Source organism: Amphiprion ocellaris, chromosome 7 (genome assembly GCF_022539595.1).
Source record: "Amphiprion ocellaris isolate individual 3 ecotype Okinawa chromosome 7, ASM2253959v1, whole genome shotgun sequence".
NCBI classification, from domain to species: domain Eukaryota; kingdom Metazoa; phylum Chordata; class Actinopteri; family Pomacentridae; genus Amphiprion; species Amphiprion ocellaris.
The window spans coordinates 36,047,584-36,061,546 of NC_072772.1; the positions used below are offsets into that span (position 1 = coordinate 36,047,584).

A 13,963-nucleotide genomic window follows, 5' to 3' on the forward strand; every position below is an offset into this window, starting at 1 on the left:
AGTGAACAACTATTCAGTCTTTGGTCCTCCTTCACTTCCTGAGATTAGAAGTGTTTACATGGAAACCAAACAGCCATCCAAGTTACAGCTCATTCACATGCTGTAGTGGAAAGTTAATAGTCGGGACCAGCATCTGAAATCCAGACTGAAAATAGGCGTGATGTGTACAGCTAATTGTAACCAACTGCTGCAGTGTTACTGGACTATGGAGGCCCTTTACAAAACAGTTGGCACCGTGAAGGGATCCACGATTCTAGAGTTTTTATTTATTCCATGCTTGCACAGTTCGGGCAGCGAAAGAAGAAAAATCCTGTAATGAGAAGCAAAGAGACTGTGAAACTGAAGTGTACATTGTGCAAGAGTTACAGTCGAGCATGTGTTTGTGTTCTGTTTAAAAATGCATCGTGCTCAGGAAACACTTTGACACAGTTTCCCTGAAATATTGAACTAATCGATATCAAATTTAAAATTTATACTAAACCAAACAGTTTGCGTACACCCACTGTCACGCAGGTGTCGAAAATTTACAAATATGCTTACAATTCAGCATTATCATCAATAATTCATTCATTTGGGTGATTACACTAATACAGGAAAGCAATTCTAGTCGGTACCAGCTAGATTTTACATTTCTGCGCTAGTCAGAGGTCATTAAACACCACATAGGCCTTTGTCATGGTGCTCCTTCAATGGCTAAACTCCCACAATGCTCTCTGGTTGTTAAAGTAAAGCTGATGCCGGTCGCAAAGTTGACTGTTTCGCATGGTGCTGGGATACAGGAAAGAAACTGTAGTTGGTAACAGCTTGATTTAACGTTTCTGTGCTGATTGGAAGTCATTTAGTGCAATAGAAGTGTTTGTCATGGCGCTGTTTGCTAGCTAAACTTCACTCATTTACTATAACAGCTCCTTTACTGATGCTACATTTACATTATACTGTTTAGGTCGCAAACACTAGCATTCCTTCTAGTGTGCTTGGTTAAACATGTAAAGTCATGATGGAAATCATTAAACACCACAGAGGTCTTTGTCATGGTGCCCCTTTAGTAGCTAAACTCCCACAATGCTCTCTGCTGGCCAACATGAACTGTCTCGTTAAAGTAAAGCTGATAGAGGTTGTAAGGTTGGTTGCTACGTTCGCCACTGGATTACAGGAAAGCATTTCTAGTTGATACCAGCTTGGTTTAGCATTTCTGCGGTTGCCAGAGGTCATTAAGCAAAACAGAAGTCTTTGTCATTGTGCCCTTTACGAGCTAAACTCGCTGGGTTGACTATTATGTACACTGCTGGGATATAGGAAAGAAATTCTAGTTGATCCCAGCTTGATTTAAAAGACGTGCTGGTCGGAAGTCATTAACCGCCAGCAAAAGTCTTTGTCATGGTGCTCCATTACTAGTTAAACTCCCGCAGTGCTCTCTGCTTGCCAACATGAACTGCCTTCCTCATCTGTTTGCTAAAGTACTACACAGTTAGAGATGGAACAACCAACTACTATGTCTAATCTACAATACTTGGAATGAGTATTATTAAGGATTGGGGCTCAGTATCATCAGATACTTCACATTAAATGCAAAAAAACCCCAACTTTCTGCCAAAAGTGATTGCTTGTTTCTGCAATCCTGCTTTGCAATAAACCTGATTCTGCTTCCAGACTTGTGGTGCCGTTGATTTTAAATGCAACTTATAATTTGCAAAATGGGTTTTTGTAGGTAGAAACCTGCCAAAAATAGGATGCTGTCCCCGAAACGTGACACGATGAGCAGAAACCCTCTATTTGTGTTCACAGCTGAAGGTTCTGCCCAGAGATCTGCAGCTTTGCTCGGAGACGGCATCCGGCGTCGACGCTGGCGGCCAACACGAGTGGGGGGAGTTGGTTCAGCTGGACCCTCAGACGGTCGGGGTCATCGTCCGCCTGGAGAGAGAGACATTCCAGGTAGTAGACCTCCCGGGGGCCAGTTTATTTGAAGTATTTGAGAATTTTAGCATCTGACAGCAACTGTGTGTCTCAGGTGCTGAACATGCACGGGAAAGTTCTGACGGTTCGACACCAGGCGGTGAACCGTCGGAAGGACAACCGGTTCGCCGTGGCGCTGGACTCGGAGCAGAACAACATCCACGTCAAGGACATCGTCAAAGTTATCGACGGGCCGCACTCTGTAAGAACATCTGCACACTAATATTTATCTGAGCCTCGAGGGTTTGCTACTGCAGTGACATGATGCAGCTGAAAAAATGATCACTTCGTCCTCCAGGACCTCGGGATGGTTTATTCTGGGAGTTAAGGGTCAGTTCAGCCTGGATCCGTGTTTACAGACGAGCATTTTAAGGAATAAGTCACCTCTGACCCGCTGGCGTCTTTCGCTTCTAATGAACAGAAGAACTCAATTCAGAGATTAATATGACAAACACAGAATGATTTCTGTGGTGATTCAGGCCAAAAATATCCGTAAACTTTCTTACTTTAATCTGCTGCCTCATGTCCTTTTACGCCAGAAATAGTATTTGTGAAAATACCTCAAGTTCTGTTGACAGTTTTTGTTTTTTTAGGACCCAAAATGACATTTTTTTGGCTGAAATTAGAGATTTTCAGATGTTTTCACACAGAAAAAACAATGGAAATCTATTTTAAAAGCCCAGCATCTCCAGAATAGTTTCCAGCAGATCAGAATGATTGAATGGATCCAACAGGGGCCAGAATTTTAGTTATTGGCCCTAAAAATGGGGAAAAAATGTTTTTCAGAATTTTCAGACAAGGCTGGTATAGTGTCTCCATAAAGTTCCTATGTGTGTATATAAATGGATGGATCCATATTTCTACTAAAATACAGTCTTTGTTCGACATTTCTCCAACCTTTGAGGTTCTAACATTAGTAGAATCTGATGTGAGGAACGTTTGACCAGACAAGGTTCCAGTTTTTAAATATTTAGACTAAATGTTGATGTGGACTTATTGGTAGGAAACAGAACCCGGTGTTCATAGAGGTCTAGATGTTGGTGTTCATAGAGGTCTAGATGTTGGTGTTCATAGAGGTCTAGATGTTGGTGTTCATAGAGGTCTAGATGTTAGTGTTCATAGAGGTCTAGATGTTGGTGTTCATAGAGGTCTAGATGTTGGTGTTCATAGAGGTCCAGATGTTGGTGTTCATAGAGGTCCAGATGTTGGTGTTCATAGAGGTCCAGATGTTGGTGTTCATAGAGGTCCAGATGTTGGTGTTTATAGAGGTCTAGATGTTGGTGTTTATAGAGGTCCAGATGTTAGTGTTCATAGAGGTCCAGATGTTGGTGAAATGTCGACCAAAGTCTCTATCTTTAGTAGGAAATATCCATGATCTACCTGGTTTCTCTTCTTCGGAGTTTTTCTCAGTTTGAGGTTAAACCGTGTTTTTCCTCCTGCAGGGTCGTGAAGGTGAAATCCGTCACCTGTTCCGAGGTTTCGCTTTCCTCCACTGCAAGAAGCTGGTGGAGAATGGAGGCATGTTCGTCTGCAAGACCCGACACCTGGTGTTGGCTGGAGGGTCCAAGGTCAGCGGTCTTTATCTGCAGTAACTTTGTTAATGATCAGAGTTCTACCTTCTTAGTGTGAATATTTCCAGAGCTGCAGACCTTCAAAGTTCCAGGTCTTTTTCCATCATTTGTGAGCCTCAGAACTTCCTCAGTCCAGCAGACAGACGCATGACATTTAGGAGGAGAAACACATCTGAGTTCTGATAAAAACTGACACCAGATCAGGACGGATGCAGGGATTCATTGAGTGTTCTCATCAACTAACCAGCAGAAACTCCAAGAACTCACAGCTTCTGTTCACCAGGAAATAGAATTCCTGCAGTAAAGTCTCCATGAACCTTCACATTGTTGTGTCTGTGTTTCTGCTGAAGGTAAGGCTTCAAAAACCAGATGGCAGATATTAATCAGTGATCTGTACAGTTGTCGGTAGGTATACTCTGGAACGTTCTACAGGGGACGTTCTCCTTTGAAGTATTTAGATTAACACTGACACCAGATCTTGTTTTAGTTTTATGGTTGCAGATTTACCTGTAAAACTCACTAAAACTTCATCTATGCTCTTCATATTCTCTTTACAAGCTTAGGGTTTGATCTGTTAACTGTTAAATCTGAGCTTGTTGCCTCTTAAATATTGCAAAGAATTCATGTCTGTCGGTGTTTTTCCAGCCCAGAGACGTGACCAACTTCACGGTGGGAGGATTTGCTCCGATGAGTCCTCGGATCAGCAGCCCGATGCACCACGGAGGAGGAGGTGAGCCTCAAGTCAATCAATAGAAACACATTTTAGAACATATTATTAGACGGCAACATCCAAAAGTTGATTAAAAAACGTTTATAAGATGAAAGATGCTCCAGGTTTGAGTCATTTCAAATCAGTTCACCAGATTTTTAAATCAGTTCCTGCTTGACCGTCTCTGATGTGACATTTTTCTTGGATAAAATATTAATATTTATTTTAAAAATTTGCAATTTTTGTATTTGTGGTACAACTTGTCAAACATTTACCTGCAAAAATAAAAACAAATAAATGTATAAAGAAAAAGAGAAATACCTATGTATATAAATAGATAAATAGCTTTAGAAATTAATAAACAAGAATTCAGAAATAAAAAATTCTAAGTATATTAAAGAAGTAAATATAAAGAAAAGAATAATAGAAAAAATAAGCAATACAAAATTAGGAAAATACATACACATATATTTTTTTCTGCCGACAATTTCTTCAGAAGGTATTATAATGATAATAATGAATACATGTAGAAATAAAATAGTAAATAAATACCTGTAGAAATAATGACAATGGTGTCAAAATTAAATTAAAAGAATATTCTTGTGGGAAAAAATATATAGTTATAAAATATTAAATATTAAAAAGAACTTTTAATAAAATAAATGCAAAAAGAGAAAAATAAAAACATAGTAGAAATAATTAAACAAATAAAAAGCTGTAGAAAAAAATATTGTAGCAATAAAAAATAAAATTCAAAAAACCTTTTGAAACAGTTATGTTGACTTAAAAATATTTTTAAAAATCCTGTGGAACGAGAATAATAATTTAAAAAACATGTAGAAATAACATAATAAATAAATACATATAGAAATGAAACAGTGTAGAGATTAAAAAGAAAAAAACTTGTAGAAATACAAAAAAGGGAAAGAAATGCATGCAGAAATGAAAAATAAAATAAGTAATTAAACAGAAATAAATAGAAATACATCGTAAATGTAGCAATAAAAGGAGACATTATGTTGACATAAAAGAAATAAAGTAACAGAAATGAAAGCTAGTGAAATGTTGAGGCTGTTTCTGCTCAGTGATCCTCAGTTTTTCTCTAAACTCTCCAGGAGCTCAGCAGAGAGGCGGCGGCGGCGGTGGAGGAGGAATGGGGCGGGGCCGAGGACGGCGAGACAACGAGCTGATTGGTCAGACGGTTCGCATCTCTCAGGGTCCCTACAAAGGTCAGTGTGAGGAGACGATCCGCCTGCTTTTATTAGTTTTATCCACCGAGCGCCGCTGACGTCCTCCTCCGTTTCCCAGGATACATTGGGGTGGTGAAGGACGCCACCGAGTCGACGGCCAGAGTCGAGCTTCACTCCACCTGTCAGACCATTTCAGTGGACCGCCAGAGACTCACCACCATGTACGTAAAAACTACCTCCAGTACTTCATTAGAGTACAGAAAAACTACCTCCAGTACTTCATTAGAGTACAGAAAAACTACCTCCAGTACTTCATTAGAGTACGGAAAAACTGCGTGAAGTACTTCATTAGAATACGTAGAAACTATGCTAAGTACTTCATTAGAGTACGTACACAGAACTAGCTTCTATACATCATTACAGTGCATAAAAACTACCTCAGTACTTCATTAGAGCATGGAAAAACTGCGTGAAGTACTTCATTAGAGTACGGAAAAACTGCGTGAAGTACTTCATTAGAATACGTAGAAACTATGCTAAGTACTTCATTAGAGTACGTACACAGAACTAGCTTCTATACATCATTACAGTGCATAAAAACTACCTCAGTACTTCATTAGAGCATGGAAAAACTGCGTGAAGTACTTCATTAGAGTACGGAAAAACTGCGTGAAGTACTTCATTAGAATACGTAGAAACTATGCTAAGTACTTCGTTAGAGTACGTACACAAAACTAGCTTCTATACATCACTACAGTACATAAAAACTACCTCCAATACTTCATTAGAGTATGTAAAAACTGCGTGAAGTACTTCATTACAGTACGGATTTTATTTTGTCGAGACGTATTTTATTTTGGTAAGATGTATTTTATTTTGTAGAGACATTTTATTCTGTAGAGGCATATTTTATTTTTTAAAACATATTTTATATTTTTAAGATGCACTTGATTTTTTATAGACGTATTTATTTTGCAAAGGCGTATTTTATTTTGCAGACATATTTTGTAGAGACATATTTTATTTTAAAACATTTTATTTTGTAGAGACGTATTTTATTTTGTTAAGGCGTATTTTATTCTTTAGAGGTGTATTTTATTTTGTAGAAGCGTGTTTTATTTTTTAAAACATATTTTATATTGTTAAGATGTATTTTATTTTGTAGTCGTTTATTTTGCATTTTTACATTTCATTTATTTTTATTTTCATTTTTTTCATTATTATTTAATTTATACATTTTGTGTTTATTATTTTATTTCTGCATTTATCATTTTATTTATTTCTACAGGAATTTATTTTATTTCTGCATCTATTTTTTCTTATATTTTTATAAAAGTGCGTTAAAAATATTTTTTGAATGTATTTTCTGTCAACATAAACATTTTTATAAAGCTGTTTGCTTAATTTTTTAAAATTTTACTTTTTTTCCTACTTTTATTTTTTCAATTCTACAGTCATTTCTAATTTTTCTCTTTTTAATTTAATTTTTGGCATTTTTTATGATATATTTATTGGTATTTGCATTTTTTCTGTCAGCATAAAAAAATTTTTAGCGCTGCTATTATTATTTTTTATTTCCACAGACATTCATGTTTTGTCTTTGCAGAATTTTTGTATTTCTACATTTATTTTTACTTTTAAAAAACATAATTCATATATGTTCCTTATTTCTGCCTCTGCAGCTTCAGTCAGGCTTTTTTTTTTTTTTAAAAGAGATTAATGAATCTTGAGGTTTGTAAAAGATTAAAAACATGAGAAATGTGTTTACTGGAGCTCCAAAAGCATCTTTAAAGCTCTTCTTTCATCACGTCGTTTGTGTGAGACGTTAAAAACTCAGCCCAACGTTTCAGATGGAGGCTAAAAACATGAAATTAATCGTCTCGTCTGGAGGTTTTCTGGCTCCAGATGTTTAAATGTGAGTCTGATGGGACGCAACGAAGTGCCTGAGAAGATTAAAGGCTGGATTTGTTGGGTTTTTCTGTGGTCAACACTTCTAAATGTTGGTTTTTTTTTTTTTCATCTCAGGGGAGCGAAGAGACACAGCGGGATGACGTCGACTCACGGCCGGACCCCCGTCTACTCGTCTCAGACTCCGATGTACGGAACCGGATCCAGAACTCCCATGTACGGATCGCAGACGCCGCTGCACGACGGTGAGGCCCACAGCTTCCTTCCTGTTTACAGCTGCTAAATATTCACCCCAAAAACTGAAGTTGTCATTTTGTTTTTGCAAATGACCAGTTTTCCTCCGTTCTAAATGCTTTCTGCTTTTCTTGGTCACGTGTGACGACAAACTGAAAATTTTTGAAGCTTTGGTTGTCGGACAAAGTGGATAATTTGACAATTTTAATCTGTAAAACGTTTCATCTAAAACCTGAAGAAGATAAATTGAAGAATAAAAGCAAAATTAATAACTAAAATCGTAAATAAATGAATACAATAACTCAATTTCTACATTTGTTAATTACTACTCTGGTTTATGGGAATTTTTTTAAATTCTGCGTTAATTTTTCATTTCTACATTTGTATATATATGTGTATATATATGTATGTATGTATATATATTTTATATGTGTATATATATGTATATACATATATATATATACATATATATGTATATACATATATGTGTGTGTGTATATATATACATATATATACACATACATATGTACATATCTATACATATAAACACATATAATATATATATATATATACATAGATACACATATATGTATATATGTATGTGTATGTGTATATATGTATATATATGTATATGTATATATATACATACATAAATATATGTATATATGTGTTAATTTGTTACTTTTACACACATTTTTTTTTCAATTTCTACATTTAGTTTCTGACTACAGGCATTTTATTTTTTATTTTTATGTATAGTTATTTAGGGTTTTTTTTATTTCTGCGTTGCGTTTCTTACTAATCGTGTGCTATTTTTATCTTTTGCATTTATTTTATTTCTGTTATTTTTTATATCTGCAAGAATTTATTGGTTTTTTTTAATAATTTTTTTCTGTCAACATGAATTTTTTTAAAAGATATTTGCATATGTCTTGTTTTGTTTTTGCCAGTCATTTCTTTGTGCAGTTTTTTTTTCACTTCTTAAATTTAATTTATTTTTTGCGGCATTTTGAAAAAAATATTTCTGCAGATGTTTGCTTATTTATACAAGTCTTATTATTTTTTTCTTTTTACAGACATTTATTTATTTTTTAAAAGTATTTCTGCAGTTATTTATTTATGCTAGTAGTATTTATTTTTTTAAAGGCATTTTTTATATTATTATTATTATTTCTGCAGGTGTTTTATTCATTTATGCAAGCATTTTTTTACAGGATTCTTTTCATTATTTTTATTTTGTGTTTATCCGAGTATCTTTTTTTTTTTTTAATTATTATTTCTACAGATGTTTACTTATTTATGCAAGTCTTATTTTTTTCTTTTTACAGGAATTTTATTATTATCATTTCTACAGGTGTTTATGCAGATGTTACTTATTTCTTTTTTAACAGGCATTTTATTTATTATTATTTCTGCAAGTGTTTATTTATGCATGTGAGTATTATTAGTATTTTTTTTTTTAACAGGCATTTTTTTAAATTATTATTTCTGCAGGAGTTTATTTGTGTATTTCCAGGTTTTTGGTATGTTTTTTTTTTCCAGTAAATATTGAAACTCAACATGTTAAATAAAAAACCCCTCAAAACAACAATCCTTTGAAACTTTCTGTTTTTTCTCTCTGACAGGAAGTCGGACGCCTCATTACGGCTCTCAGACCCCGCTGCATGATGGGAGCCGGACGCCGGGTCAGAGCGGCGCCTGGGATCCCAGTAACCCCAACACTCCCTCCAGGTACGAGTCGCTCTGGTTCTACAGGTCGGTTCTGGAGGTTCCTTCTGTCTTTACCTGATGGATGTTCTGCCGCAGGAATGAGGAGGAGTACGACTTCCCGTACGACGACGAGCCCTCGCCGTCGCCGCAGGGTTACGGAGGGACGCCCAACCCCCAAACGCCCGGTTACCCAGAAGTCCCGTCTCCCCAGGTCAACCCCCAGTACAACCCTCAGACGCCCGGAACGCCGGCGATGTGAGTAGAACCCTCCGGAGAACCAGAGTGGTGGTCGCATTATTAGGTACAGGCTGAAGCTGCTTTTCTGAGCTGAAGTTTTGTCCTTTTAGGGCAGAAAAACCTCCCCTTAGATTCCACTCGCTGATGGATGAATCTGTAAAAACTTTCAGGCACTGCAGAAAATGTTCTTCTGTTGTCAGAGAGGAGATTCACTTCATCTCATGCTGAGAATCTACCATAGAAACATCTAATCTGACTGATATGTTTTTTACCAGCCTCAGTGGAGTCGATTCTCGTTTAAATTCTGCTCAGAGGCAAAACAGAATCTTTCTTTCTCTGGCAGCAGATGTTTAGTTTTCCGCACAGAAAGATTCTGGTGGCTTCAATCCACACATCTTCACCCTCTGTGGGACTTTCTGAGTTTTCTTTATGGTGCAGAAAATTAAATCCATCCAGACATCCAGCCGAACGGGAGAAAGAAGCACATTTCCACCCACATTTCACCTCTGTAACGGTTTGTGATTCCCTCAAGATGTTTTTGGATCATTTATTCTCTGCAATTTAAAGTCCTGCCGCTCCTGAAGGAGAGAGAACTCAGAAATGTCTTCTGTCACAGTTAGAATGATGGAAATCATGAAAAAAAGACCAGTTTTCTGCTAATTTATTTAACAAAATAACTCAAAATTTGACCAAAATGACTCAGCATTTGTTCAACAGGACCCCAGATTTGTCCAAAATGACCTGAAACTAGCAACAAAAAACACTAAATATGCAAGAATGACTTAAAACCTGAACAAAAAGAATCAACATTTGTTTAAAAAGACTCCATATTTGTGCAGAAGGATTCTATTTTGTCAATAGTTACATAAAATATGTTCAAAATGACTCAAACGTGTCCATAATTTAAAACCGCCATAAAGTGCCATAAATCATAAACCAAAGTTGAGTTTCTTTGAATTTTTATTTTACAAAAATTTAAGAAAAAAAATCCAGAATCAACATGGCCGACATTTTTCAGTGTCCACGAGCGTTTGAAATGCTGTAATAATCTAAAATTATTCTAAATGATTTGAAATGTGCACAAAAGACTCAAAAACTCACAATAATCACTTGAAATTTGTCCAGAGTAACAAGGAAACCTCCAAACCTTTTCAAAAACTACTACAAACTAGTTCAGAATGACTTCATAATTGCTTAAAAGGACAAATTTTAAGTAGTTTTGGGCAAGTTTGAGTCTCTGTTTATCATCAATAGAAAGATGTTTCACCATGCTGAATGTATCTGAATGCATCTCCTGCTTCCTGCTGTCAGACACATAAGTAGTTCAAGACCGTCAGAAAGTTGAAAATCCAGTGATTTTCTTTGAGATTGTGCCTGCTAAACGGTGTGATTTTGACAAGTTTTTAAAGGAAACAAGGTTTTCCAACTTGTCTTCTTGTGCATCAGTTGGATGCAGTTAGAAATGTTCATGTCTAAATCTGAATTGACTTTTCAGGTGACATCAGTCGGTGTTTAAGTCGTTTTTCAGGTCGTTCTGACCCGTTTCTCTTTGTGTTTTCAGGTACAACACTGAGCAGTATTCTCCATATGCAGCTCCATCCCCTCAGGGCTCCTACCAGCCCAGTCCCAGCCCTCAGAGCTACCACCAGGTGGCGCCTTCACCTGTCGGCTACCAGAACACACACTCACCGGCCAGCTACCACCCAACGCCCTCCCCCATGGCCTATCAGGTAGCTCAGATAGAACCAACGAGTTCACTCGGAAAACTCCTAAACACTCCATCTAACACTTAAGTTCAGACTTTAGGAAAACTTTTTATTTAACCACCGTTAGAGCTTTCAAGATCAAAACTCTAAATATCAAGAGTTGGCATCAGATGCTCCGTCCGATGCCTTGTTTTGTGTTTTTGTCACTTGATCAGGTAGATTCTTCCTGAATATGTTGATATTTGTTCAGCTAAAGTTCTTTAAGAGACAAAGTTTCACACAAATGCATAAAAGACATCCAATATGTTCTCTTAAATGTGTTTTTCTAACCCAGAGAAGTGTTAAAACACATTTTAATGGTACTGATACCAGAACTGACTGTTTTTATTGGCACAGCAGTCACATCAGTACTACAAACAATTATTTTCATCAGCAAATTGCAAGAAAAAAGTAACACAACGCCTACAAACTGACTCTAAAATTAGTTGAAATGAGTTCAAGATGACTCAAAACTTTATTGAAAATTTAAATTTTTGGTCATTTTTTAGTCCAGTTTTGAGTCTGTGTAAGTCGTCTATAGAAAGATGTTTCACCGTGCTGAATGTATCTCCAACAACTTGCTGCTCTGTTCACTGTTTGTGAGCCATGCTGCATTTCACAGTCAGCCTAAAACTGTCCAGAATAACTGAGAAACTGTTTAAAAATTACTAAAAGCTTCTGTAAAATGACTAAAAGCTTGTCCAAAGTAACATAAAATTGTCCAAAATTGATCCACATTTGTCAAAAGTAGCAAAAAAATCCTAGATGACTCAAAACCTATCCAAACCTACTTATGAATCAAAGTTGTCAAAAATAAGGTAAAGTTGTCCAGAATTGACTAAAATTTTGTCCAAAGTAACAAAAAACGACCAAAATGACTCAAAACTCGTCCAACCTACTTAAGAATCATCCAAAACAACCTGAAAACTCTCCTTAATTACTTGAAACTAGTTCAGAATGACTGAATTTAGTTTAAAATGACGACAGAATAGACAGTAGAAAGATGTTTCACCATGCTGAATGGATCTCCTACTACTTGCTGCTCTGTTCACTGTTTCTGAGCCGAGCTACATTTATTTTATTCATCGATCATATTGATTATTGTTTTGGTCAGGCGAGTCCCAGTCCGAGTCCCGTCGGCTACAGCCCCATGACGCCCGGAGCGCCCTCTCCTGGAGGCTACAACCCCCACACCCCAGGCTCAAACATCGAGCAGGGCAGCAGCGACTGGGTCACCACCGACATCCTGGTCCGGGTCAAGGACTCCTTCATGGACCTGATGGGCCAGACGGGCGTCATCCGGAGCGTCACGGTGAGAAAGCCGCCGGGTCCGTGAGCTTTCCTGATCTGGAACCGTGTCTTTGGGTTGTTGAACAGTTCTGATTGTGTTTCTGCAGGGAGGGATGTGTTCAGTGTTCATGCAGGAGTCGGAGAAGGTGGTGAGCATCAGCAGCGACCACCTGGAGCCCGTCACGCCAACCAAGAACAACAAGGTAACATCTTCACCCATGTTCTCTACAGTAGTCTGGAATATCTACCAGAAAATATCCAACCTTAGCTGTTTTAGACCGACACACGGAATGACTAGTTACCTTCAAGATCCCCCAGCCCCATGGTCAGACCTACCAAAGAGTACGTCTCAACTATTCAGTTAAATCAGTGAAAAATCGTAAAAAATGTTAATTGAGTATCTTAGTAGCATCATGTAGCGCATTTTTTTCTTGGACTAAACCCCAAATATTCAAAATCTAACTAGATAAAAAAAATTTCAGTCACAGTGGATCATTTTTAATCATTTAACAAATTCTGTTTTTGGATCATTTTCCGGTCGTTTTAGATTATTTCCATGTCATTCTGAACACATTTTTGTTGTTTTAGATCAATTGTGGAAATTTTTCCATAATTCTGGATCATTTTCAAGTCACTTTGAATCATTTTGTATCATTTTTGAAGCATTTTGGACAGTAAGGGTTTGGAATCAGAGTGGTCTGACCCACTTTCTGTAGTTTTTAAGAAAAATGGCTTCAAATTTTAGTGTTTTCCAGAATGGTTGAACATTCCACTGTAACGTTGTATTTGGGTTGTGGGTTAGACCACTCTGACATTAAAATCTAGACCATCAAATATTACAGAAATTGTCTAACACTCAGTTTGGATGTTTTGGTGGGTTAGACCACTCTGCTTCTAACCCTGTCATGTCATTCTGTAAGTTTTTCTGTCATTTTTAATCATTTTCAGTTCATTCTGAACAGATTTAAGAAATTTTGGTCAATTTTTCAGTCATTCTGGGAAGATTTTTATCATTTCTGACAAATTTTCTGCAATTTTGTATAATTTTCAAGTCATTTTAGATGATTTTTAGACTATCTTAGACAAACTTAGTGTCATTCTGCAAATTTTCAGACTCAAAAGCCTCAAAAGTGGGTGAAATGTTGACCAGAGACTGTATTTTAGTAGAAATACGGATCCATCCATATATAGACACTTACAGGAACTTTATGGAGACACTAGACAACCTTCATTTGCACAAATGGACACAGTCACTCACTTTTTTAAATTTTCAAGGGCCGGTTTTTAGGAATGTGTCTTGGTTCATTTAATCATTTGGATGTGCTGGAAACTATTCTGTCTTTGGGTTTACCACATTTCAATGTTGTTCAAGTTCTGTTTCTGGAGATGTTAAACCCTTAAAATGGCTTTTGGGGT

At 36.7% G+C, this 13,963-nt stretch overlaps 1 protein-coding gene across 2 annotated transcripts in view; it reads left to right on the forward strand.

The window, feature by feature from the left end:
* supt5h (SPT5 homolog, DSIF elongation factor subunit) overlaps positions 1-13,963 on the forward strand; it is a 36,276-nt gene that overhangs the window by 21,535 nt on the left and 778 nt on the right. For both annotated transcript variants that reach the window (XM_023291756.3, XM_055011973.1), the window contains 12 exons: positions 1,786-1,932; positions 2,009-2,155; positions 3,396-3,521; positions 4,170-4,254; positions 5,349-5,462; positions 5,542-5,644; positions 7,449-7,576; positions 9,191-9,296; positions 9,372-9,530; positions 11,074-11,242; positions 12,372-12,569; positions 12,655-12,750. In XM_023291756.3, the coding sequence (XP_023147524.2) occupies positions 1,786-1,932; positions 2,009-2,155; positions 3,396-3,521; positions 4,170-4,254; positions 5,349-5,462; positions 5,542-5,644; positions 7,449-7,576; positions 9,191-9,296; positions 9,372-9,530; positions 11,074-11,242; positions 12,372-12,569; positions 12,655-12,750 (1,578 nt within the window). The remainder of the gene's footprint in view (positions 1-1,785; positions 1,933-2,008; positions 2,156-3,395; positions 3,522-4,169; positions 4,255-5,348; positions 5,463-5,541; positions 5,645-7,448; positions 7,577-9,190; positions 9,297-9,371; positions 9,531-11,073; positions 11,243-12,371; positions 12,570-12,654; positions 12,751-13,963) is intronic.